We start from the raw sequence: 27,411 nt of genomic DNA on the forward strand, positions 1-27,411 counted from the left end.
GAAGGCAAAACATCATGCCAGAAGGGCATGGTGGAGCAAAGCTTCTCAACTCATGATAGCTGGGAAGCAGAGAGAGAGAGTATACAAGATAAACCCTTCTGGGGCATGCCCCTAGTAACCCACTTCCTTCTACTAGGCCTCAACTTCCTAAAGTTTCTACCATCTCCCAGTAGTCTCTTCAATTATGAACCCTCAATGGATTAACCAGCTAATGAGATCAGGGCACTCATGAGCTAATCACTTCCCCAAAGCCCTGATTCTGAACACTGTTGCAGCTGGGACCAAGTTTTCAACACATGAGCCTTTGGGAAACATTCCAGATCCAAACTGTAACAATGATATAGCAAAGTGGCCCTGGATATATAAGTGCCAACATCATACTGAACACTCAGGTCATGGTAGATGTTAAAGTGCCTCCCACAGGGGGAGCCCACAGCTCCAGAGTGCCTGGTATGGAGGACCTGTTTGACATATATTGCTCCTATTTAGTCCTACAGAGCCTGTGAGGGTCTTATGTTTCATAAACAAGAAACAACGTCTCAGGATGTCCACTTGTCCAGGAACTGAAGGCAGATCTGGGACTCCAAGGTTAAGTGCTCTGACCTCTACTCTAGACAGCTTGACTTCTGCAACTGCAGGGTGGACATCACTGCAGTTGCTACCTTTACAGACAAGTATCTCAGGGCTCCACCTGAAACTGAGTTAGGTTAAAACTGATGCTTGGAAGCCAGAGACACCTAGGAGTAGCATCCAGGAGGGTATCTGAATTCGGGATGGGAGTGGGAAGAGGAAAAGTTAATTTAGATATGAAATCTAACTTTGGGTGCCTCAGATAACCCTTTTGATCTATTTTCTTGAACTCTCTAGAGAAAGCTCTTTGTACAAAGACACCACTCTCATCTGCTTTGTGGTATAGAAGAAATAAGCATTCCATCCCCAAATGCCCTTTAAAAGGGTGACTTAGTCTTTGGTCTAGATGAATTGGGGCTGTCACTTTTAAAGTGATTCATTCCAGTCAAGGATGGAGAACGTATTATTTTTCAAAACAGACCACTGTGGTGTTGACCTAAAAAGGCCCAAGTGAAGCCTGCATGTGTCTGAGCACACTGGGCTTGGGCTCATTCCTCTCTCACATCAGCACATGGGCGCTGTTTCACAAGAGATGCTGCAACTGCTATTTCTTTTTATTTTATTCAGTGCCGAAGTAGAAGAAATATTTCATGAAATTTGCCATTATCCACTGCAAATATATTAGAAACCTTGAGAATGAAATTAATCTCTTTCTACCTAGAGAAGTTATTTTAAACATGTTATTGCCATCAAAAAGAACTTAAAAAAATTTTATTACTTTTATTTTTATTTCATTAACTTATTTTTCTGGTGTTGGAGATGGAACCCAGAACCTCATGCATGCTAAGCAGGCACTCTACCATTGAGCTACATACTCAGTCCTCAAACAAATTATTTTTAAAGATTGGCCAGCAGGTAAGCATATCATTGATTTTGTTCCAATTTCAGTAGATATGTTGCCAAAGCAACACTGTTAGCATTGATTTTGGGATAACTGATCAATATATGCCTCTATCTTTGCCTTAGACTCCTATGAAAATATGATATAAATGCAATTATTAATTTCAAGTATTTTAAGAGAGCTTCACATGGATTTATCACTATGTCAGACAATGTAAGAGACATCAAAGAAACAAAGAACCCATCTCTTCCTGGTGCTGGAAGGTAACACAGTAGACTCCTCAAAGCACAGTGTGGAACAAGGGTTCAGTAAAAGTCAACTCCTTCTCCACCCACCTTTTCTCCTTAGAAGAAAAGTTCTCTCATGCAGGAGAGTGGGGGAGGTGTTGTTCTAATAGAACTTTTGCCTAATGTTTGGCAGAACAAAGGTCTAAAGCTTCAAGTTCAAATAGGTATCAGAACCCGCAAGGAAACCTATTTTCTTCCTAGGCCTCTATTTATGATCTACAAAATGAGAATAAAACCTGTCTGCTGAGCAGTAATCTAAAGATCTTTTATGATCCAAGAATAAAAAGGACTATAGAAATGCAAAGCTTTATTTATTGCTAATACTCAGCAGGGACTAATTCCCATGTGGACCCTATTGGGCCTGAACAGCTTGGCAAGGGCTCTTCTGCCTCCTTCCAAGATTAAGCTCCTTGTCTCTGTGAACACAGAAATCAATCTGCTGCAGAGCTTGAAGAATCCTTATAGTTATGCCCCTGTACATTTACCACCTATTCTCCAAGGCTAAGAAAGGCTTTGCAATCTTCCCTCAGCATTTTTTTGCTAAAAATGATAGAATGTTTCTTTGGAAGCACAGGCAGGCATATCCTGCTGCTTGGGCCCCAAAGAAACAACATGAGCTGGGTTAAATGAAGTGTTGCTGGGAATCTGGGCCATTTGTTGTCTCCTAGAACAGCCATCCTCTAGAAACTAGCTATAAATACCTTCAGAAATAATTTCCCTTTAAAGTCCTGGGTAACACATGCTAACTAGACTTCTGCAAATGAAAGGGTGACTTTGGTAAAAGAAAACAATCATTACTTCCAAAGGCTCATGAACAGCTTTTTAGGTTAACTTGTGAGAGGATACTGCCACCTGGTGGTCAGCAGGTGCTTCAGCAAAAAGAGCTCAACACTAGGAAATGGCGCTCTGAATAACCAGACCTGTTAATAACAACAACAACAAAAAAAAAAACCAAAAAACAGCCCAGAGAACAGCTCTTCCCAAACAGTGCCAGATTCTTAAAATGGCCCCATAAATGTAAGAAAAAAGAAAAGGCTTGGCATTTTCTGTGTGACCTGAGTGAAGACATTTTCTACCCACTCAATTCTTAGTACCACGTATACTGAAGGATGTGATTCTTAAAAAAACAAAACAAAGCAAAACGAAAACACACTTAACTATACAAAAACATTTTACTTCATATTACACGTACTTTTTAAAAAAGGCAGAAACATTTTAGTTTATACCACTTCACACAAAAGAACCTTGTGCTGGAATTCTAGAAGGACCTTGGAAATCAGTTTTAAAATGACTTGCTTTCACATAGTCTTTTTCAGGGCTGCTTGTGTCATGCTGAAGAGATAGGCTTCATAGATTATATTTAAGAAGTTGTCGTCATTCTGAAAAACAAAATCAAAAGGCACAGCAAATGTAATTGGGTGGCAGAAACCAAGGCTACTTATCTTGGAGCAGAACTGGCATCAGATACTAAGATGCTCACCTCTGCTTGTTCACTTGAACAGCGGGCAGGGTTTAACCGTAAGTGAGGCCGTCAAATGAAGCTGAAGGCAAGGTGGGGATGGGGCTGCTGGCTTTCAACTCAGTGTCTGCAGTAGCAAGTGCTCTTGGGCAACAGAGCCACGTGGCATCATGGAACAAGGTTAACTCATGAAAAGCCAGAGTCTGCTGTATGAAAAGACGCATTTCAGCCAGACTGGTAGCATTTGCCTGTAATCTCAACTACTCAAGAGGCTGAGGCAGGAAGATTGCAAATTCAAAGGCTCGCCTGGGCTAATGAGACCCTGTCTCATTTTTTTTTTTTCTTAAAGAACTAGAAGTATAGCTAGTGGTAAGTGCTTGCCTAGCATGTTGAGGTCCTGGGTTCACTACCCAGTAAACCTCCCCAGAACCCCCACCCACAAAAAAAAAAAAAAAAACAAAAAACAAACAGGTCTCCAATGGATGGGTTGAAAGGAAATGATTTAGGTTACTCAGCCACATCCCCAGCCCTTTTTATTTTTTAATTTTGAGACAGGGTCTCACTAAGTTGCTTAGGGCATTGCTAAGTTGCTGAGGCTGGCTTTGAACATAGGATCCTCCTGCCTTAGCCTTCCGAGTTGCTGGGATTACTGGTGTGTGCCACCACTCCTAGCTGCAGATAGTCCTTAAAGGTTCTTCAAGTTGCCCACAATATGAATGCTTTGTTTGGGGGCAATAATTAGCATGTTATCTGCCATATGCTTCATTGGTCTCTTACCAAAGCCAAAATAAATCTCCCCATGAGTGGTGGAAAGTTTCTGGCCTTGGCAAGTGGGCAGCAGTTAGACTGATAAGTCTCTGGATTCTTTTGCCAGGCTACAGGGTGAGAGAGAACCACGGGTCTCATTAATGGTTTTCTTGATTTTTAATGCTAGAAACATCTCCCTCCCACTCAAACCCTTTAAAACTTTAGCGACTCACACACATTTCATATCTTCCCTGTACCCCCTGCTCCCACCACACACATAGACAGCATTATTCTCATGAAATGAAGGTAGTAATGTTATTCCTGTTTTTCCTTCAAAAATAAAGTCCTATGTATGAGATTGTGTCCTAACAAATGAGACTAAAACCACAATGCCTGAGTGACTTCTAGCGGTGCATCAGGAAGGTGATATCTAGAATACAGAAAGAAGTGAAATAGGCCTGGGGTTGTGGCTCAATGGTAGCGCGCTTGTCTAGCATGTATGAGGCACTGGATTCAATTCTCAGCACCGCATATAAGTAAATGAATAAAATAAAGGCCCATCAACATCTAAAACATTAAAAAAAGAAAGAAGTAATACATATGCGAAGTGTAAAAGGAACAGGAACAGAATTTCTAAGTAGCAATGTATAGAGTCTTGGGACAATGTGATATAATGAAATGAGCCAGAAAAGTACAGATCTTTAAAATTCAAACTTAAATTTATTTTTCTTTATTGTTCACAGTAAAGAAGTTTATTCTCTCTAAACTCTCATGAACTTGTCATGGATAGTTTAAAAACATGGAAAATATTCTTATTCTGATATTTATGAATTAGCAAGCCTCAATCATTTGTTATTGATCTCATTTTATATCAGTTTGCTATTAGGTTTTTGCACTCAGATGCTGATTTCTAGCCCCATTCTTTTCATTCTTTCTAAAATGTGTTCTTTTTAAAAAATGCTTTTACTAATAAGAGACTCTTGTCTCTTTAAGTAGAATGAGACAACTGCAAAAGCCCTAGCCTACTCTTTTGAAAAGACATCTGGTGCTTAAACAAAGTACCACAAACATTTTTCTTAAAGACCATTCAACACAAAGATACCTAAGTACATTAAAGACATAAATTGAGATGTCTGAAGACTGTCTGGATGAAAGCATACCCCCTTTCCAAGTCCTATCCTTTACTCTGTGTGTGCTTTGCTAGGTAGGGCACTAAATGCTCTTCTAGAGACTGGTCCCTTACAACACTTGTGTTATTAACATGCCTATGACATAACACAGGGGCATGGAGCTCTAGGAGACAGATAAGGTAGAATTCCAGTTCTGCTTATTTACTGTCTATGTGACCTTAGGCCAGTCACTTACCTCAATTTCCTTGTTTGTGAAAATGGGAGAAATAATAAGGTTTTGTAGAAGATTAAATGAATTTAAATATGTAAACAGTGCCCAGCACAAAGCTCTATATGAGTTTCAACTATTATTCTTATTGTTGTTATTTCATAGAGACAAGTGAGATAAGGAGTCCCATCATACCACCCTGTCCTAATTAGCAGGTCTCAAAGCCATTTATAAAATGTGCCTGAAGCAGTCACAGCCAGTACTTGCTTCCCTGCCTGTTCCCTACATGTTTGATAGTCTGCTGGACTCAAGACTTCCAAGATGGGCCTTACATCTGTTTCCCACAGTAAACTCTCTGGGCACCCTGCAGTGCCCAGAGTCCCCTCAGTGTTGGCCTTCTTTTCTGACAGGTGACAGCTTGGAGGCCTTAAGTCAATTCTCCAAGTCACAAATCCCTTGAAGGGTACAGACATCCAATGCCACAATTAGTATTCTAAACATTGTCCAGCTGGCTGAGTTCAGAAGCCGTTGGGGTGCACGCTGAGTTGTTACAGGCTCCCTTCTTGTTCTTGGGAGGACTAAATAGGAATCCGCTTATATCTCATGGCCACAACCAGTAGGTCCACAGGTTGGGTAAGGAGGGAAGGGAGATAACAGGGCCCTCTTACCTGAACCAGATATAGCAGTGCTTCTTGGAGCTGCAGCCTGGTGAGTGGGCTGCCGGCTACCACAGAGGACTCCGGGTTCTGCAGGGGCAGGAGGAGGCTGGTGGGGGCAGCAGGCGATTCCTGGCCTCCCAGGAGCAAGAGCCCATTATCCCTCTCCCTCGGTGGGGTGCCGGAGGCTTTTGCGAACACCATGGGGGACATGAGCAGAGAAGGAGCCACTGTAGCAGGAGTGCGCTGAGGTGAGATGACCTGCTCACAACAAAGACATACATACAGGCAGGATTAAGGAGGAGCCCACCGAAACTCAAGATGCAGAGGCCCCTTGTGTACAATGGTGGATATCAGTGAATCTCAGAATTAACTGTTCACAGCTCCACCAGGTGGGAAAAACTTATGAGATAACTGATGTCTGCTCAATTCTTTAAGTGTTTTCCTTTGGCATCACTAAGCAGCTCTGGAACAGTCACTCTGCCAGCTGTTGTATTCCCACTGCATATAAAGCTTGGCTTTTGGATAATATGCATTTAGAAATGCTGGTCTTCCTCAAGGATGCTGTCCATTGCCCCAACCTAAAAATCCAAGCAACCATTCGAGTTGCTGCTTGTATTTATTTGGGGCATTTCTCCCGCTCTTCTGCTGCCTCACTCATTTGTTACAAGGAGGGACCATGATTTGTGGGGTTTACTCCCCCGGGTCCCTTCCTGATAGGACCCGCCTGCTTGTGGAGTTTTCTGTTTCTCTAGGCTGACATGCTGCTGACCTGTCTGTCTGGGTAAGTGTGTCTAACTCACTTGGCTATAGACCTAAAACCAAGTTCCAAGTTTCCCAATGGCTTTTCCAGTTATGCAAGTGACATTCTGATCCCTGTCTGACTAACTCCTACAGTTATCATGTGTTTTTAACTCAGGTAAGAAAAAGGGATGTTATTTTTCAGCTTCCAAATACCCTCAAAGAGGTCATGAGAAGAGGTAGAGAAGCCAGTGATATAGAAATTGCTGTAATTTTATAATCATTCCTTGGCATCCTTTTTAGCAGAAACTGGCCCAGAGGAAGATGGGCTGTTTGTTTCTTTTAGCTTGTCCCTCTTTGATATTTTGAGGAGAGGTGCTGAGAACTGATGCTCCCCAGGGAAGGAGTCACAGCATTAGGAAGAGCACAGCGTGGGCTGCTAGAACGTACACTTTCCTTACTTGGCTCTTGACATTTGTGAGTACTGAAGAGAGAATTATATATGCAGAAATCTAAATCAGACTATTAATCCCACTTTTCTAATTCTAAGTCATCAAAGAGAAAAAAAAAGACATTTTAAAAGGGGACAATATCATGCTGAAATGAGGGTGAAGGTGAGTTATAAACGTCATTCTATAGTTAGAAGGCACTCAGATTTGGAATTTTAATTTTTAAAAAAAGGGAAAAGATCTGGACACAGTATTTCATGTACACAGAGTTATGGCACACAGCCAACATCTTTGTTTTCAAAAAAGCAAAAGCTTTCTGAGGAACTGTTTTAAGTTACATTACACAACATGTCAAAAAGACCAGTGGTAATATGTGTAATAAGTAGGGGGAACTTTTGATTTTTAAGCCACTATATTTTCAGTGATTTTGTGGCCATCCAAAGAGAACATTATCCCAAGCCAGATCTCCAGATATCACCACAGGCAGATGAACCAGCAGCTTCTGGTTTTCTCACAATTCCCAGTTATTGATGGATATACAGAACCATCTCCCCAGAAGGTTAGAATATTTCTAAAAATTCTAAGATTCTCCCCTCTGTGGCAGCTTGTGTATGGAGAGCAGAGGTAGGTGGCACACTTAACCCTTCCCTGATCTTCATTAAGCTATGATGATTTAGAGGTGGATAAAATAGGTTGTTACTTTTATGAGGTGTTTTCTGCTTGCTTAAGGAACTACATGACTGTGGGCTCTGTAGGGGTAGGGAGTTGGCTGTCTCCTGTTGTAGAGCACAATGCCCAACATGTAGGAAGTGCTCAAAATCATTTACTAAATCGATGAACAAGCAATAACTGTAGAGAGAAAAACAAGAAGTCAGATGTTTGATATTTCAGAGTGATTTTAAACCAGGCCATTTTAAGTTTCCATAGGTAAAGATAGGTTCTTTTCTATGTCTGTGCTGGTCTTTAGACCATATAGCTTTATGAGGATTTGACTTTACAAATAAACAAGTGCTAAAGTGTGGGGGTTGGGGGAGCTTCCACACTGCTAAGCAAAGGAAAGTTTCTCCTTCCAGGCAGAGAGGTAAGGCCAAGAAGATGCATAGGGGTGGCTTTAAACAGAAATGTGTATGATACCTGGCTCCTATGGCAGGAGCAGATTGTAAATTTCACTGCATCATAGTGATAAGATATCTGGTGGCGGGGGTGGTAGTGGTGGGGTGGCAGTCGATACTTACCTGCAAAAGAGGAGCATGCTTCTCTGTGCTGGATGTCCTGTTGATCCATGGCTCCAAGGGTTTACCTGTCCTAGAGCTCTGGGTCACCACAGGGAACTTGGCTGCCAAGGCTGGACGGTGAGAGGTCTGTAGCTGCTGCTCCTGTTGTACAACCTGGAGCTTTCTCAGTAACTCCTGGGGGGAAATCACTCCAGGGCTGCTCGTCTGACTGTCAGAGACAGGGAGCATTTGTCTTGGCAGGGTGGACTGTCCCTTTCCATGAGCCTGATGTCCTAGCATCTGAGGTGGAAGGGAGCCATTGAAATACACCAATTGTGGCTGGGCCAGATCCTTGGCTGGAGTCACAGGAGTGGCAGCAGAGAAGGTTCTGCTACTGTTGGGGGCAGCTGGGCTCACAGGGCCTGGTGTACTAAGGTCATACTTGTTCGCTGCCCCTGGGGTACTCTGGAGCTTCTCTAACAGGTTCTGCGTTCTGGAAGTGCTATGCCCAGCATGTGAAGTCCTGATGTTATGGGGAGACCCTGGCTGGAGAGGTCCAGGAATAATTTCCCTGGCAGAATAGGAGCTTCCATTCTCACAGGGCCGCTGTTCAGGCAGCTCTGACAGTGGGTGCAGGTCCGTGTTTCTGATCATGAGTTTTTGAATGGCTGGACAAAGCTGCTTCTCCATGAGAGGTGACTGCCTTCTGGGCTCCTCATAGGACAGGGAGCGTACAACTCCCTGCCTAACTGGAAATTTCTCTTGCTGCTGCTGCTGCTGTTGCTGCTGCTGCTGCTGCTGTTGTTGCTGGGGAGTGTGGGGGAGTGCTACAGTTTCTGGACAGATAACTTTGTCCTGCTTCCCAAACAGAGCTGTCAAGGATAAGTGTTGGGGTTCAGGGTCTAAGGTCTGGAAAAAATAAAGATATCTGAAAATGGGTTCACACACAATTTGGTTATGGAAGAGGGCTACAAAACATAACTTACCTAACTGATGATTTATTCTATTTAAAAGGATCAATTAGAGAGAATGAAAAAATTATAAACTTGAAAATTTTGAGACTTTCTTTTTAATGTCAAATACTTTCATATCCTCTTACCCCTAAGATAGTCATTATATTTTCATGTCTGCTGATTGATAAAGTAGACATGTGATCCTCGAGGGGCCTGGGGTTCATAGATTGGAAACTACTATGGGATAAAATTACATATACTAACAGATAAACACTCTCTACAACAGGAAGTCCACCTAAGCCTGTAGAGTACAAAGGTATTGAGAATACACAGAAATAGGAGGAGTTTAGGTTCCTGATAGCTTTTCACAGAATTACAGAAATCTAGAGCTGGAAAGAAACATAAGTCATTTACTACAACTTGATCTTTTCAACTATATGCCAGGGGCTTTTTAAAAAACAGTTATCAGATATGTACACTGTGTCTAGGCCAGCCAGCTAGAGAGCTCCTCTTTTCCTCTCTGGATCGACTCTACCTCTTTCGGCCACCTTCTGCACTGTCGCGTTAAGAAAACATGAGCTCCATTCTAAAGTCAATATATTCTGGTTTCTCTATTAAAATATAATAAAAATTTCCATGGAAAGCAATAAAAAGAAAGCTAAAAGAAATGAGAAAAGACTTCTTAGTCTTCATCTTTGGCTCCCTGTTCATTTTCAGAATTTTGGTTTAAACTAATTCCTTGAAGAAAAACCTTTAATTAGGAATAACCATAATTAAATGACAGACACTATATTTGCAATAAATGAGACTTTCAGATTAGCAAGTTTTGTTATTGCTGTACTATTCTGAAATATATATGTATATATATACACATACACACACATATATATAATACATAAACATACATTGACAAAAAACCTGCTCTTTTTTACGTTTTAAATTGCATATAAAGCTGCCACATTTATGTTTTAAATTGCAAATACAGTGACAAGTCATCAGGTCTACAGGGTATTTTTATTTTAAAATTTTTTATTGGGGCATTGTAATTATATATAATGTTGGGATTCATTATACCAAATTCATACATGCACATAACTTTATCATCTCACTCCTTTTTCATTTCCTCCCTTTTCCCTCCCCTCCTCCCTCTACAGGAGGTTTTTAAATCACTCCTTTAAACACTGAGCTCATGGAGAACAAATACCCCATTCTCTTCACATAGTTCCTACCTAGCCCTATGCTTGGCATAAGGAAGTGCTCAGAAATATTAACTTCACTGCTGGGCGTGGTGGTGCACACCTGTAATCCTAGCGGCTTGGGAAGCTGAGGCAGGAGGATTGCAAGTTCAAAGCCAGCCTCAGCAAAAAAACGAGGCTGAAGGCAACTTGGAGAGACCCTGTCTCTAAATAAAATACAAAAATAAGGCTGGGGATATGGCTCAGTGGCTGAGCGCCCCTGAGTTCAATCCCTCATACCCCCTCCAAAAAAAGAAATGTTAAATTCAGTTTTGCAGCTTTGGTGGTTGTTCTTTCAGTGACCTTGGAAATCACCTACCCCAGAAAGAATATAGAACCAGTGGGAAATGTTTCTGTTGCCTCAGACAATGTTATTGGTCATCTGATGATGGTTTTTAAAACAAGTATCTTCTAAGGCGTTCAAGTCCACAAGACATGAGCACAGAAGGTGGTAAATACACAAAGTAAAAACTTTAACCTCTGTCTAGGAAAAGTAAATCATTAATAATAAAAACTTTAACTTGAAATTTTTCCTAGATTGACCTTCAGCATTCTTCAATGGCACCAGGCCCTCCGCTGATATACTCTGGGTAAAAGTTCTGTAAGAATTTCACAGAGAGGTTGAGATTAAAAAAGCAGAGAACTTACCTGGCTGGGCTGAGGTATGAGCTGCTGCTGGTTGTCACTGGGTTTTACTGGGATTGGTTTGATGAGATTAGGGTTATCATAGATGGCAGATGAACTCGTTATCTGTTTTGGCTCAGAACAGGTTTTACACTGAAATGGAAAAAACAAACACCTCAATCTTTGGTGTAAAAGATTGCCTTAGTGTTTTTTTGTTTGTTTGTTTTGTTTTGTTTTTTAAAAAAACACCTTCTGTTTCTTATCTAATTGGTAGATGATTTTTTTTTTCCTTTTGGATAGGTCTCATGCACAAGGGATAATTTCTTAAATTTCTGTGGTTTGAGCTATATTTGGGTATAAATCAAATTTTAATTTTAATTTTTCTTAGTTGTACAATTCAGGGCCCTAAACTATTGCCAACAACATCAGCCTGAGGGTCTAGAGTTCTCAAATCCTTGTATAATTGAAAGGCTATCTATTTGTTTAAGTAATAGTCTTAAAAGATATGCTCTAATGCTTTTCAAAGATAAATAGTTACAGAGACTATTCCTTAAATAACATGTCTGGAATAGAATAGAGGTTTTTCCCTCCATTTGTGGGAGAGTTACTGAATATATTACATCAAAGCAACTAAACCAAGAATAAGAGCTGACTCAAACCACTGATTTAAAAATTACTAATATCATCTTTATTTAATAAATGGCTTCTTGCATAAACACAATAATTCAAATCTGAGTGTTCTGAGCCACTCACTACAAATTAGATTTTCATAGAGAAAGAGACAAGAGACAAGCCTTATCATTTCAAATGCTGACTCATTAACATCCATTAATCTAACCAACCATGCAATTGCTAAAACAGTGGGATTCATAACAAAAGGAGAACAGCGATGGTGTTGGTGTCTACTTTGCTAAAGCATCAAATAAAACATTATAAAAACACTACCTTCTGTACTATAGATTCTCTACAGCATGATTAGTTTCAACTGTATAGTCCAGGCCTCAGGCTACAAGACATTTCACACTGTACCTGATATAGAACGAGCTATAAACACAATCTTATCCCTCAGGAACCCAAGGTTCCCAATGTATTTTCCAGTTATTGGGGTACATTTTTAAATTCAAGGATATAGGAGCATGGGATATATTATTACTGAGTGTACTTAAGATTTATAAGGTTAACCATACAACATTCTATTTTCTTTTAAGAATTCTGTCAATCATTTGGATGTGTGGCCCTAGTATTAAATGGGATGTGAAATCACTTTATGAGTCATAAAAGTGTTATTTCTTATTCTTAGGTGAATGATGATGGTGATGGTATGGCTGATGGCCAGCTGCCCTAACTATCCTATGACATGGATAACCAACAAGGCAAGACAAGAATATTACTGAGATATAGTCACTTAAAAGATTTTCGTGTGAAATACCTTTCATTTTTGCTTTCTATTTGCAATAAAGTAGATATTTACTTTCACTAATTTTCTATGAACTAAATTTCAAGCAAAAAAAAAACACATATTTTTCACACCTTCCCCATGCTGATATCCAGATGGGCCAAGAGGCTGTTTGCCTCTCTTTATGCTCCTAGGTAGCTTTTTCCACTTACTGTGTCTCTAGAAACTATCTTCTATGTTACTACAACTGTCTACTTCTCTGAGAGGCATTGCTTTATAAAAATTGCTCCCTATCAAATTGCTCAGAATTAAACATTATTCACCTCAGTACTTTGTAGCTAATTTTCCAGTTGTTTAATTTTCTAGGCTTCCTTTAATCCAAATAACTTTAAAATACTTGGGAAAAAACACAGCTTTTGAAAACATATGTAATGGATTCTTCATGGAGAACCTGAAGCATTTCTTTAAAACCTAAAAAACTATGTCCCATTTTATCAATCACACATACACAAATATATGTATCTGGGCCAAGAGAAATGTCTGAAAAATAAAATAAAATAAAAGTGCCAAAAGCAGACATTTTGGCTTATGGATTATAGGTGCTTTCTCTTTTATTAACTAAAAATTTAAAAGTTGATACATAACAATTGTGCATACCTATGAGGTACAATGTAATGCTTCTATACAATATATATTGTTTAATGATCAAATCAGGTTTATTAGTACATCTATCCCTCATAGATTTACCATTTCCTTGTGTCAAGAAGATACAAAAACCTCCCTTCTAGCTATTTCAAAATGTTCATTATTGTTCACTACAGTCACCTCACTGTATCACAGGACCCTAGAACTGATTTCTCTGAACCATAACACCGTACCCATTGACCAATCTCTTCCCATCCTCAACCTCCCTCTCCTCCTCAGTCTCTGATAACCACTATTATATTTTCTGAGGTTACCTTTAGATTCCAAATGAGTGAGATCATGTAGTATTTGTTTTTCTGTGTCTGGTTTATTTCACTTAATGTAATATCTTTCAGATCCATCCATAAAAGGATGTCATCTAAATTTATGGCTGAATAATATTCCATTATGTATATGTATCTTTTACTTTTATTTTTCACATTTTAGAATTTCCTCATTGAACATCAAAAGAGACAATTAAATAAATCACAATTCTATCTAAAAATGAGGGACTCTTGTCTTAAGTCAACAAATACAGCCCACTACTAAATATCCAGAACCTCACTGTGCAACCCACACATCACTGCTGAAGCTGGTTCTTTTTCTTACTGAACTTTTTAAAGGTTATTTTACTATTTGCTTGAATTTCAACTACAAGTTAAATAAGGAATAGGTAAAGGGAGACGGCACACAAATTAATATTGTCCTTTAAAGCAGATTCATAGAAAGTTGTTTCTAAAGAAGCATAAAATATTAGCAAAAAATTAAATATTTATATTGTTTTATTAGCTTTCTGTAAAAAGTTGTGTCACTAGGCCTTACTTTACCAATATCATATACCTAAATATAGCTCAAAACTTTTCCTCTTTTACTTCTTGGGATTTTCATGAGGAATTCGACAGAGACTTAAGTTTAAAACTTAAAACTGCAAAAATACTAGAAAAAATATATGGAAAAAGGTTTACGACATTAGTCTGGGCAATTATTTATTTATTTATTTATTCTTTTGACTATGACCCCAAAGGACAGGCAACAAAACCAAAAATAGACAAATGGGATTATATAAAATTATAAAGCTCTGTACAGCAATGAAACAACAGAGTAAAGACATAAGCTATGGAATGGAAGAAAATATTCTGCAAACTATACATGTGCTAAGGGTTTAATATACAAAATATGTTAGGAACTCAAACAACTCAAAAGTAAGAAAACATAACCTGATTTAAAAAATGGGCAAAGGACCCGAAGGAACATTTTTCAAAAGAAGACATACAAATGGCCAACAAGCATATTTTAAAAATGCTCAGGTTGGGGTGTAGCTCAGTGGTAAAACTTTGCCCAGCATAGGTGGAAATGCAAATCAAAACCACAATTATCACCTCACTCCAGTTAAAATGGCTGTTATAAAAAAGACAAAACATAACAAGTGTTGGTAAAGATGTGAAGAAAAGGGAACCCTTACATTGTTGGTTGGAATGTAAATTAGTACAACCATTATGGAAAACAATATGGAGGTTCCTCAAAAAATTAAATATAGAACTACCATAAGATCCAGCTATCCCACTTCTGGGTATATATCCAGAGAATACGAAATCAATATGTGAAAGAGATAACTTCACTCCCAAGTTCATCGCAGCATTATTCACAATACCAAGATATGGAATCAACCTAAGTGTCCATAAACAGACAAATAGAGAAAATGTGGTATATATTCATAATGAGATATTATTCAGCCTTTTAAAGAAAGGAAATCCTGTCATTTGTGAAAACATGAATGAATCCTGAGGTCTTATGTCAAAGGAAATCAACCAGGCACAGAGAGACAAAGGCCACATGATCTCACTTTTATGTGGAATTTAAAAAAATAAAACTCACAGAAGCAGAGAGTAGAATGGTGGCTATCAGAGGCTGATGGTGGGGGGACTGGGGAGATGTTTGTTAAAGGATACAAAATCAGAAAGGAGGAAATAAACTTAAGAGATTTAGTGTGTATCATGGTGACTATAATTAATAACAATATATTGTATACTTGAAAGTTGCTAAAAGAGTAGATTTTTAAGTGTTCACAAAAAATATTACATATATGGGGTAATGCATTTTCACAAAAAATAATACATATATGGGGTAATTAAGCTTAATTAACCATTCCATAATGTATACATGTATAAAATCATGAGATATACAATAATATGTGTAATTTTATTTTTCAAATAATAAAAAAATAATTTTAAAAATAAAACTGACCAAAAAAATTCTAGAATTGAAAAGGATCTCAGAAGTCTTAGTTTAACAGTTACCTAGAAAAGTGAAATTCTTTTATAACATTCCCAATAGGTAATCTTTCCATCTCTTCTTAGACACTTCCAATAATGGGGACTCACTTCTCCACAAGAATTCTGAGGAAAGTCTTATTTTCTTTCTCTCTTTACCCTCTTTCCATTTCCCACCTTTCTTTATACCTCAGAACCACTTTACTTACGATCTTATTTTCCTGAAATGCTGTGTGTGGTAGAGGGGACAACCAGATGGAAGAAAGGTTACCTGGACAGTGGAAGTTAATAGGGGACACACACCTCTAGTTGTATAGGTCAGGTTAAATGACAGAGAAAGAGCACTTGAAATGGGCCTTGAAAGGTTGGTCGTATGTGGTTGGGTGAAGAAAGGGAGGGGCAGCATGAGAAAAGACAAGAAGGCACTTCCAGAAAGTGAAATTGCTATTCTGTTTGGCAGGAGTTTCAAATATTTGTAGAAGATAATGGGGTTAAGAATAACCTGAGGCCATGTTGTCAAAGGCCTAAAGAGCCCAAGGGTTCATACACCACCCAGTGAAAAACTAAACATTTAGACCCCTACATGATTATGCAGGTGCTTCTAGAAAGTTACATTATATCATATGGCTGCTAATGGAGAAAGGAATAATTTCTTCTATTATTTGTCTCATAGTGGGAGCAACTGACATTATGTATTTTAATTATTTATTTTTATTTCTTACATACATGACAATAATGTATTTGATTTTTATAGAAAAACAGTTTGTACTCTAATTAAACATCTGCATTTCATGTCAACATTTTATAACAACAAAACCATGGGGACATAAAGATAAATATAATGTTATTTTGATCTCAATGAATTGATAGTGTTGTGGGAGAAGTTGACTTAAATGTAATAAAAGAGAAAGAACAAAATAAGTTCTACAGAGAAGTAGACTGTGTGGGGGAGAGAGAACAACACAGATGGAAGAAAGGTTTACCGGGACAGTAATTTCAAGAAATGTGGAAAAATTCCATGTAAAAAATGGCCTGGAAGGATATGTGGATTCTGAAAGGCAAACAAAATGAAGGAGGAAATAGTCCAAACCACAGGTATAGTATAAAGTGATGTGTGGCTTTACTATCCCAGATCTGCAATTTGAAATTTCTCCAAAGACCCCAGATACCTTTTAGGGAGAAATAATACTTAGAAATAGCAATCTGGGTGATAGAAGTGTCTAGTGCTCTATCTAGAATTCATCTAGGGGTAGGAAAGATGGTGGAATGAGGTGGACATCATCACCCTAAGTACATGTATGAAGACACAAATGGTGTGACTTTACTTTGTGTACAACCAGAGATATGAAAATTCGTGTCATATATGTATAATATGAATTGTAATGCATTCTGCTTCATACATAACAAATCAGAATTTTAAAAAATCATGTGAGTAAAAGCATTGGAAACTATTAAAAAAAAAAAAAAAAAAAAAAAGGACAGTCTATTACTAAATCTCTTCTAAGGAAGAATCCTGAGAAGTTGTTCCTCTGGATTATCACAAATCCTTGCCAGATTCTACATAGACTAACACGTTTCTCTCATTGCATTTTCTGTATTGTTATTAAGGTGTGATTATTGGTCCACTCAATTGTAAAGTTCTGAAAGGCAGGAGGTTGTGTCATCCGCTCCTGGATTCCCAGCTCTAGCACTCCTTACATCTATGGGCATCCAACATGCTGTCAAGTAAGTCAAAGGAGTAAGGGCAGGTACTGAGTTTCTTCACTCCTTAGACACTTAATCACGGGTATGACATAGATATGAATTGTTGAACAAGATATTTTAATGATAAAAACACTCTTAAGATAAAAATAAAAACAAATTTTCACTGTGGGACAAAAAATACTTATTGCTACTGGGTTGTCATATATTTCTAGATCTTTTCAGGGGATTAAGTATTCTTTGTTTCTATAGTTAAGAAACAAAATGTGAACTAATAATATTTAACATTATGCAGTTTTAACTTAATTTATTTGATTTCTTTTTTTTTTTTTAACTCTTACACCGAGGATTTGGCTCCAGACACATTAATGTAATTTCTTATTTATTATATCCATGACAATTGAGAAATTATAATTCTAATATTCCTACTAACAATAAAACCACTTAAGTTCATAATTTCTTTGTAATTCTTTGCCCCTTAAAATATAACTCACTAACACTATTTTGAAGTCATTCTTATTTTTCCAAGTAATTATGTTATAATATGATATTCAGTTACATATACTTATTTTAGCTAGTTTAATAAAAATTCTAAGACTTTTCTTTTCTTTCTTCTTAATTTTATTTTTGTCCATTTTTCTAGAGAGGGTTAATCTTTTACTTCTCAATTTTTGGTAGCTCTTTATAAAATAGGGAAATTAGCCCACTTCCTATTTTTTAGGTGTGATTTTTTTTCCTCTGTTGTTTTTATAATTTTTCACTTCGTTTCTTTTTTAAAACTTTGAAAAAATATTCACTGTTTATTTTTATGTAGTTGAAATTAATTGCTTTTAAGGCACAGTTAGGAACTGAGTTCTCTATTCCTAGATTGCAAAGAAATCCTTGTAAGTTTTCTTTTGTTATATGAATTTCTAATACATTTGAAATGTACCCCAGCATATGGTATAAAGTATAGATTTAATTTTGTACTCTTCTAAATAATACAAGTTGCCTAAACAACTTGTTTATTTAAAAATCCACTTAAGTAACTGAAATAGTTACCTTTATTAGATCCTAAATTTCTCATATACTTGGGTCTAATTTTGGACCTTCTCATCTATTCCATTGGTCCATCTGGCTGTTTGTGTATCAATACCATCAATTCATATTGTTTTAAAAGTTTAGAACTCATTTTTAATATCAAATTTTAATATCAGGTAGAGGTTGTTCTGCCCCTGCCTCCCACCCCATCCCTTTGTGTCCCTTCATCCCCACCCTTGCCAATATTGTTGTTCTTTGCTAGGGATTTTCCAGTTATTATTCCCTGTATATTTCTTTTTTTTTTTTTTTTTAGAGAATTTTTAATATTTATTTTTTAGCTATCAGCAGACACAACATCTTTGTTTGTATGTGGTGCTGAGAATCGAACCCGGGCAGCACGCATGCCAGGCAAGCATGCTACCGCTTGAGCCACATCCCCAGCTCCCCCTGTATATTTCTTTACATGAACCTTATGGTCAACTTATCTATCTCTACAAGGAGGAGGAAAAAAAGGAGGAGGAGGAAGAGGAGAAAAGAAACCAGTGGTATTTGCTTAGGGATTACTTCAATTTTATGGACTTAAGGAGAACTGAGAGCTTTATGTTGAATTTTCTCATCTGAAAACAGGGTATATAATTATATTTGTTCAAGTCTATTTTTATGCTTTCCAAAAATTATTAAGTTTTTTCTCTTCAGGTTTTGTCCATTTTTTGGATGAATTTTATTACAAAGGATTTTATGCAATTTGTCACTACTATTTAAAAAAAATTTTTTTAGTTGTTGATAGACCTTTATTTTATTTATTTATATGTGGTGCTGAGAATCAAACCCAGTGCCTCACACATGCCAGGCAAGTGCCCATAGCCCCTTGTTACCTTATTGTTTGTGTCTTCTTTCCTAGTGCATCTTCTAACTGGATGCTGTTTGTTTATATAAAGACTATTGATTTCTCAGGCTACCTTTTAATTCACTTAAAAGCAGTTTCCGTTAGCCTACTAAAAACAAATAAACATTTTGTTTTCCATGCAATTTTACTTGGAATAGTGACCAGTCTTTCTTAATGATAATATTCCCATAATGGAATTGAAGTATGTATCACAAGAAAGGGTAAAAGCTCACCTTTGTGTATTCATCTTTGGCTTTGGTAAGCATTCGTAAGATATCTACTTCTTTGCCCTCTCCAGAATTGGGCATCTCTGGGGAAATTCCTGCTGTAGCTCCCTGATGGGCTTTCAACTGTTCATACTGAGTTAGGCTAGAAAAACAGAGGGAAAGAGCCACATAAGGAAAACTGATTTAACACAAATAGCTTTAAAAACCATTCCAGTTCTTATCCAGTTGTTTTCATCCTCTTACAACCATATTAGAAATAACACTTCAGGAATTCAAAGAAGAAAAATGAGAGGTGAGGTCTTAATTGACTACATTATGAATACTGAGTAGGGGTCAGCAAACTATAACCAGCAGGTCAAATTCAGTACCCCACCCATTTTTGTAAAGAAAGTTAGAAACACAGCCCTGCTCATTTGTTTCTGCATTGTGTAAGGCTGCTTTCCTAGTACTGTAGCAGAGCTGAGTAGCTGCAAGAGAGATCATATGGCCTGAAAAGCTTAAAATATTCACTATCTGCTCTCTTTCAGAAGTTAGTTTGCCAGCTCCTAGTTTAGAGCACTTGAAAGGACTCTGTCATTCACTGCTAAGAAAGCCCTATTTAGAGTTTTCAAGTAGTGAGGAAACTGCACAACAAAGAGAATTTTTTTTCCCCTTTCTTGTCCCAGAGTGCCTTGAAGCCAAAGCAAGTTTGAGTGTAGCGGCTCAAATCCTATACTTCCTTGGCAGTAGAGACACAGTGCAGAATCCATCCCAATTTTGAAAAGAGGAGCATTTTAAAAGGCGCTTCCGGCAATGAAATGAAGAGTGTATTTTGTTGCCCTGAAAACAACACAGAGGGAGACCAGATTGCTCCTACACATGTTGCAAGGTAATGTTGAAAAAAATGCCTTTCACTTTGTGTGCTTTGACTTTCAGCTCAAATTCTTTTATTATTGTCATGAAGTTTACGGTAAAAAGAGATCTGAGAATTTACTGAGATATTTAATTCTAACTGGGACAGGGGTCTGTTCCCACAAGTTGGCTGCTTATTGCTAGTAAATAATCAATTTCCTGACCGAGCTGTTAAGCAATTATTGCAGAATGCTGACAATTTTACCATGGCCTCTTGGCTGAGTTACAGGGTATTTTTTAATCTATATGAAAAATCCTGCTATTATTATCCACTGCACGATTTACAATAACGTGAATGTTCTAGGAACTCATTGTTATGGTGTTAAATACCAGTTTGAACACACTTAATCACCATCTGCAACTTGAGCTAGTTATCTAAAATTAGCTCTTGCAAGATAGATTTTCAGGAATCAATTTTTTTTATTAAAAAAAGTGTTCCCCATTTTTCATTTTCTTGGGGTCACTTTTTAATAATTTTCTGCCTCAGGATTTTAAAATGGAAATTGGTTCTTATGCAGACAAAGCTGCAGCATCACATCCACGTGGGTAGCAGCTGTCCTATGTGCTTGACTTAGTCCAGGCCCAGGCTGAGAGCCAGCACCGTAGGAAATATATTTCATTCTGAGTCTCTTACCCATCCTCATAAATATCAGGGAAATAACTGCCTCACAGTGAGCAGCCCCAGGGCTCAGGAACTGATCAAAGTAAACCAGTCAGAGCAGAGAGCATGCTTACTTGGGCCCTCTTTTCTTTCTTTCTTTCTTTCTTTTTTTTTTTTTTGATACTGGGAATCTAACCCAGGAACACTTTACCACTGAGGTACATCCCAGCCCTTTTTTATTTGTTTATTTTGAGACAGGGTCTCATTGAGTTGCTGAGGGTCTCACTAAATAGCTGGAGCTGGCCTCGAACTTCGAATCTCAGCCTTCCAAATTGCTGGGATTATAGGCCTACACCACCGTGCCCAGCTACCTGGGCTTTCCTTTCAATGCAATCAGGGAAGCTAAGAGTGGGAAGTCAGGCAGTAATGTAAACCATTTTCCAGAGATAGAACAGGAAGACTATCTTAAGTACTTGGTGTTTGACACTTGAGACACGGAGGGATATTCAGAGCTCCTATACAAACATGGACATACAGTTAAAGCAAGTATTTAGGAAAGAAAGGAAATGAAAAATGTTAGAGGATCTGGAGCAGCCTTTTAGGATGGCTCTGAATGTTCTTTTTACTGATAACTTTTCAAAGCAAAAAAAAAAAAATGCAAATTTACAAATGAAAATATTAAGGAAAACTGCCATCTGGAACAACTTATATTTCATGTATTTCACATAGGCAGAACAAAATGAGTTGAGTCATTCTAGATGATAAATCTAGTGAAATGTAGCAAATCATTTCTTATGTCTACTTTTCATTCATTAAGTAGTAATAAATGTTTTCTTGACCACTGTGAAATGATTGCTATAAGAGATGCATCCTGTTAAGATAACAGCACAGTTATAGACGCTTAGAAATACAACAAAAGCATTAGGTCCTGAAAAATATTTAGCTTTTCAACACTCACTTTTTCATAAGCTCTGCAATTCTTTGGCATTCTTCTTTATCGTAAAACCAAATTCCATAAATGGACACTGCAAAAAAATACATTGAACAAAGTATGAACATCCTCAAAACCACAAAATAGAAAAAAATTTCCTTTCTATCTTAAAATACTTAATAATTTATGTATTAATTAATTTATTCAATAATTATGAAATAAATGAAGCCAATATTGGAGTGAAGCTTAAAAATCTAGCACTAGAAGGTATCACAATACCTGACTTCAAATGATACTATAGAGCTACAGTAACAAAAAATGCATGGTATTGGCATAAAAACAGACATACAGACCAATGGAACAGAATAGAAGATAGAGACAAATCTGCATATCTACAGTCATCAGATTCTTGACAAAGGTGCCAAAAACACATTGAAGAAAACACAGACTGTTTAAAAAATGGTGCTGGAAAAACTTGTTATCCCTATGTAGAAGAATGAAACTAGACCTTATTTCTCACCCTGCACAAAAACCAACTCAAAACAGATCAAAGACCTTGGAATTAGATCAGAAACTACAAAGCTCCTAGAAGAAAATCTAGGGTCAACATTAGGACATAGGCACAGTCAACAACTTTCTCAATAGGATCCCTAAAGCTCGGGAAACAATGCCAAAAATTAGTAAGGGGGACAACATCAAATTAAAAACCTTCTGCACAGCAAAGGAAACAATTAGGAATGTGAAGAAAGAGCCTACAGAATGGGAGAACAATCTTTGCTAGCAACTTTTCTGACAAAGGATTAATATCTAGAATATATAAAGAGTTCAAAAAACTATACCAAAAATAACCTAATTAATAAATGGGCAAATGAACTAATCAGACATTTCTCAAAAGAAGAAATACAAATGGCTAATAAATATATGAAAAAATGTGCAATATTTTTAGAAAGTAGGGAAATGCAAATCAAAACTACACTGGGATTTCATCTCATATCAGTCAGAATGGCCGTCATCAAGAATACAAACAATAATAAATGCTGGAGAGGATGTGGAGAAAAAGAAACATTTTTACATTGTTGGTGGGATGGTAAGTTAGTATAACCACTTGCAAATCAGTATGGAGGTTCCTCAAAAAGACAAGGCATGGAATCACCATAAAACCTAGTTATATCACTCCTTGGTATTTATCCTAAAGAATTAAAGTCATCATAACAGGGACATATGCATACCCATATTTCTAGCAGCACAATTCACAATAACCAAACTATGGAACCAGCCTAGGTGTCCATCAATAGACGAAAGGATAAAGAAAATGTGTTAAATGTGCACAACAGAATTTTATTCAGCCATAAATAAAAATGAAATCATGTCATTTGCAGGAAAATGAATGGAACTTGAGACCATTAAATTAAGCAAAATAAGCCAAACTTTGAAGGTCAAAGTTTATATGTTTTCTTTCATATGTAGAAGAAGCTAGAGAAGAAAAAGTAAAAGAAAGGTGCAGAGATCAGGGGAAATCTCATGAAAGTCAAAGGGAAATCACTAGAGGGACATGGGACTGGAAGAGGGGAGGGAGGGGGAAATGCTGGGAATGATATTGGCAAAATTATATTATATTTTGTGTGTGTATGAATATGTAACAACAAATCCCATCATTATGTAGAACTACAAAGCACCAAAAAAATGTGGAAAGAAAAAGTAAATAACATAAAAATCTAGCATTGGAATTCTTTTTTTTTAAACATTTATTTTTTAGTTGTAGTTGGACACAATATCTTTATTTTGTTTATTGGAATTCTTTAAGTCCATACAGCCATGTGTAGTAGTCCTGTTCCTGCCTGCGCGCGCGCACACACACACACACACACACACACACACACACAAAGTCTAAATAAAGTTATTTCCTTGGAAATATAGTACCTTAACACAATAGGCATTTGGTAAATGCTTCTTACACAAATGAATATAGATTGAAAATGAAATTAGGATTTCTAAACTTCCTGGCTTCAAGACATCATTGTTTCTGTCCTCCATTTGCATATTTCATAAACACATTTCATTTTTATTTTTAAATATTCAGAAACCTGATGCTCAGATTATGCCTAGAAACTTCCCTCCTTTCCCCTTCTCCCAGAAATATGTTAACTAAAAAACTGGCTTTATGAGCTTTAGGATAGGGCACTGAAAAAATAAAACTTAATAACAAATCTAAAATGTCTGTACAGTAAATTTACAACTGTTGAAAAATTAGATATGACTATAATTTAATCATTTAGTACTAAAAGAATGTATAATATAGTCACTAGACTCCTTCAATAATTTTTCAAAATGAGTTATATAGTAAACTTAGTATATGCCTATCTCCACCATCTTTATAGTAAAGGTTAAAACAGTTCCAAAATACATTTATAAATATCTAGTTGAGAATCTGGTGGTATTAATCATGTAAATAATGTATTAACTATACATGCATTTTTGAAATCTTCATTGAAAACAGAAACAATATTATGATAGAACAATGAAGACCAACAAAATAAAAATTTTAAAGGAAAACATTTTTAAAATAAAAAAATTCAAAATGTTTATTTATATTAATATTATTTTGTCATTAAAACAGCTGGGATATTTTAACTCTACCATTCCCGCCCCCCTTTCCTGGTCAATGCCAAGGTATGAAACTTCTGCTTCTTGACAGTAAAAACTCAGAGAGCAAAAGTTATGAAAATGTTTTGTGAGTGCTATTTTAAGCAGGGATCTTAAAGAGGAACCTTACGAATCTGAATTATTAACTTGCCAAGAGTTGGCAATGAGGTTTTAAACTTTGTGTAATTCTCAGTGTATGAGAATTTATTTTACCCACCTATATTTGAAGGGGATAAAAGTGGACACATAATCCCAGCTTTTTCTTGATGCATGTTAACCTCTTAGATAAAAATCAGACTAAAATTAAAGCCACCAAAACACAAAACTAATTTCAACTTATTAAGTGGTTGAACATCAATGTGTTCCTCCTTAGGACACTGACAATCTTTTAAGGAAAACAAGAACATCTGAGTTCTGAAGTTGCTGTGTTCCCTTCCCCCACCCCCCTTTGGTACTGGGAATTGAACCCAGGGGTGCTTAAGTGAGCTACATTCTCAGCCCTTCTATATTTTATTTAGAGACAGGGTCTCGCTGAATTGCTGAATCTCACTTTGAACTTATGATCCTCCTGCCTCAGCCTCCTGAGCCACTGGGATTATAGGTATGTGCCACAATGTGATGTGTTCTTTATGATAGTTTTTGTATCAAGATAAAATTCTTTCATCTCAGGTTCTTTAAATGCTTATCTGGAAACTTCACATTCAAGGTTGTTTCCAGTCCACAGCACTCATTCCCTGCTCCTGATTCCCTACAAATATTCCTACACACCAACCTTCCTACTCTCCTATTCTTGTAGGTAAAAGCAGATTGGATTATTAATGTTCAACCACTAAATAAATTGGAATTAATTTGTGTGTTTTGGTGGCTTTAATTTTAGTTACAATCCTAGAAGCCTGCTCTGTTCTTTTTTTGGCTCCAGGGAAAACATTCTTTCCTTGGATACTAAGTTTCCCAAAACTATCAAAGGACAAAGGTGATAGAAAGGGAGAAAAACACAGTATAAAACAAGAAACAGAAGGCCCAATGGCAGAGGAAAAGCCAGCTACTAGTGTTGTTAACTCCATTAGTAGAAACATTTTGGGTGTCATTCTTCTCAATATTAGACACTTATGGCATTTGACATAAGGAACTAGATTTTCACAAGGGTAGGATGCCAAGGAAACTGTTGATACAACAGAAAAGCAGCTTGACTTGACACTGACACTACCATGAGATAACTGGAATACAGATTTATGGAGAGAAAATGCTAGAAAAACATCTTTCAAATGTCAACTCAGAGTGAAAAAAAGAATGGGTTTGTAGTAATTATTTAAGACAACAGGGAGACTGCTTTAGGACCCGAACATTTATCTTTAAAGCAACATGGTTTTAAAATGGGATCATTTTGAAATAACTTTCTCATCCCAGTTAGGATTTAGTTCGAACATAAAGTTTAAATAGCTCGTGTGCGAGTCAGTGGGGTGGGGTGGATTAAAAAATAGGTTTATTAACTGTCCTGGTCACTGAAAGGTGGCACCAAGATAAAATTTAGAACTGGTTCTAAATTTTTTTTTCCTACCTAAAATAGTTTTGCAACTTGAGAGGCATTCCACTGGGAAAGGGGCTGTGAATTCCATTAAAGTGCACATTCCAACTGAAGTTTTCTGCCCAAGGTCTACCAACCTCTGTACAAACCTATCACTCTTCTACACAAGAGGGCATATCAGAACAGCTCGTGGTGATATACAAAAACCAGAGTTCATCATGCCTTCTGGAGGTGATGAACTGACAGGCTGACAGAAACCATTAACTTCACATTTCAATCCAAGGTTTCCTGTAAAGCCACTGGGTGAGAGGCCTGTCCAGACACTGGCAGTGAGCACAGCAGGGAAGGTAGGAAAAGACAAGAAACAAGAAAGGTGTGCTTTTAGAATTCTAAAACTTAAAAATAGTCTAAATTTGCAGCCATTGTATGGACCTTGTAAACTTTTGTGGCTCCAAAATGTCACTACAGGAATAGTTTCTGAGTTTTAAAAAATTACAAAGAGAAAAGATCAAAAGCAGGATATTTGTTTAGTTTTAAAATCAACCTATTAGTACACATCTGGAAATTTGCAATGCTCCGAGCATTTGTTCAGACCTCTACACCTGCATATCAGCCGCTCTCCAGTCACCTGTCTGCCGAAACAGAGGTGAAATTCAAGGGTACATTGGTGCATGAAGCTCAACTCAACTGTTTCTACATCTCTCCTGGAGGTAAGAAACCAAAAGTGAAGTGAAGAATAGGAAGAACATGTTTACAAATTTACTCTTTACAGCCTAATGATACCTAGTCACATTCTGATGGCTTTCCACTCTAAGGACTCATCTCTTCAGCAGTCCTCTTTTATTTAATAGGGACTTTAGCAGCACAGTTGTGAAATTTTGCCTAAAATTGCACAATCCTGGTTAATGCTATTCTTTGAAAATTTTCAACTGAAAAGATGATATATCAGGTAACAAGGAATGCAATACTGCCTTTATATAGTAAAACATCTATCTTCTACTTTCCTTTTAATTCTGTGAGAAAGATCAGGGAGAAGAAAACTTCTATATTAGATTTCATGTCTGAACTTTGTGTGTACACACAGATAAGATAGAGAGCAAGCTGATTATATTCAATGGAATTTTCTTCTTTTAAATTTCTTTAGTGGAAAAATAGCAAGCTAATAAAAAAATTTTTTTAAAGAGAGAGTGAGAGAGGAGAGAGAGAGAGACAATTTTTAATATTTATTTTTTAGTTATCGGCAGATACAACATCTTTGTTTGTATGTGGTGCTGAGGATCGAACCCGGGCCGCACGCATGCCAGGCGAGCGCGCTACCGCTTGAGCCACATCCCCAGCCCCAAGCTAATCAAATTTTAAGAGGAGAGTTAGGAGGTCATTACAGCCAACATTAAATATCACTTAAATGCACATTTTCATTTGGAACCCTTTGATTCTCATTAGCATGGTTCATTAGTCCATT

General features: G+C 37.2%; 2 protein-coding genes across 10 annotated transcripts in view; one reads left to right on the forward strand and one right to left on the reverse strand.

Annotated features, from left to right (window-relative positions):
• Window positions 1-2,952: 2,952 nt before the first annotated feature.
• The window catches only part of Dcp1b (decapping mRNA 1B), a 51,018-nt gene continuing 26,559 nt past the window's right edge, over window positions 2,953-27,411 (reverse strand). For 4 of the 5 annotated variants that reach the window (XM_076854017.1, XM_076854021.1, XM_076854020.1 and 1 more), the window contains 7 exons: window positions 21,809-21,875; window positions 19,365-19,500; window positions 11,199-11,327; window positions 8,384-9,271; window positions 5,971-6,219; window positions 3,239-3,423; window positions 3,078-3,137 (listed from right to left, as the gene is read on the reverse strand). In XM_076854017.1, the coding sequence (XP_076710132.1) occupies window positions 3,271-3,423; window positions 5,971-6,219; window positions 8,384-9,271; window positions 11,199-11,327; window positions 19,365-19,500; window positions 21,809-21,875 (1,622 nt within the window). In that variant the 3' untranslated portion in view covers window positions 3,078-3,137; window positions 3,239-3,270. Of the gene's footprint in view, window positions 3,138-3,238; window positions 3,424-5,970; window positions 6,220-8,383; window positions 9,272-11,198; window positions 11,328-19,364; window positions 19,501-21,808; window positions 21,876-27,411 lie in introns of all 5 variants that reach the window. The other variant, XM_076854018.1, reaches the window with a different exon arrangement.
• The window catches only part of Cacna1c (calcium voltage-gated channel subunit alpha1 C), a 707,547-nt gene continuing 706,656 nt past the window's right edge, over window positions 26,521-27,411 (forward strand). For all 5 annotated transcript variants that reach the window (XM_076853983.1, XM_076853987.1, XM_076853986.1 and 2 more), the window contains exon 1: window positions 26,521-26,659. In XM_076853983.1, the coding sequence (XP_076710098.1) occupies window positions 26,521-26,659 (139 nt within the window). The remainder of the gene's footprint in view (window positions 26,660-27,411) is intronic.

Source organism: Callospermophilus lateralis, chromosome 4 (assembly GCF_048772815.1).
Source record: "Callospermophilus lateralis isolate mCalLat2 chromosome 4, mCalLat2.hap1, whole genome shotgun sequence".
NCBI lineage: Eukaryota > Metazoa > Chordata > Mammalia > Rodentia > Sciuridae > Callospermophilus > Callospermophilus lateralis.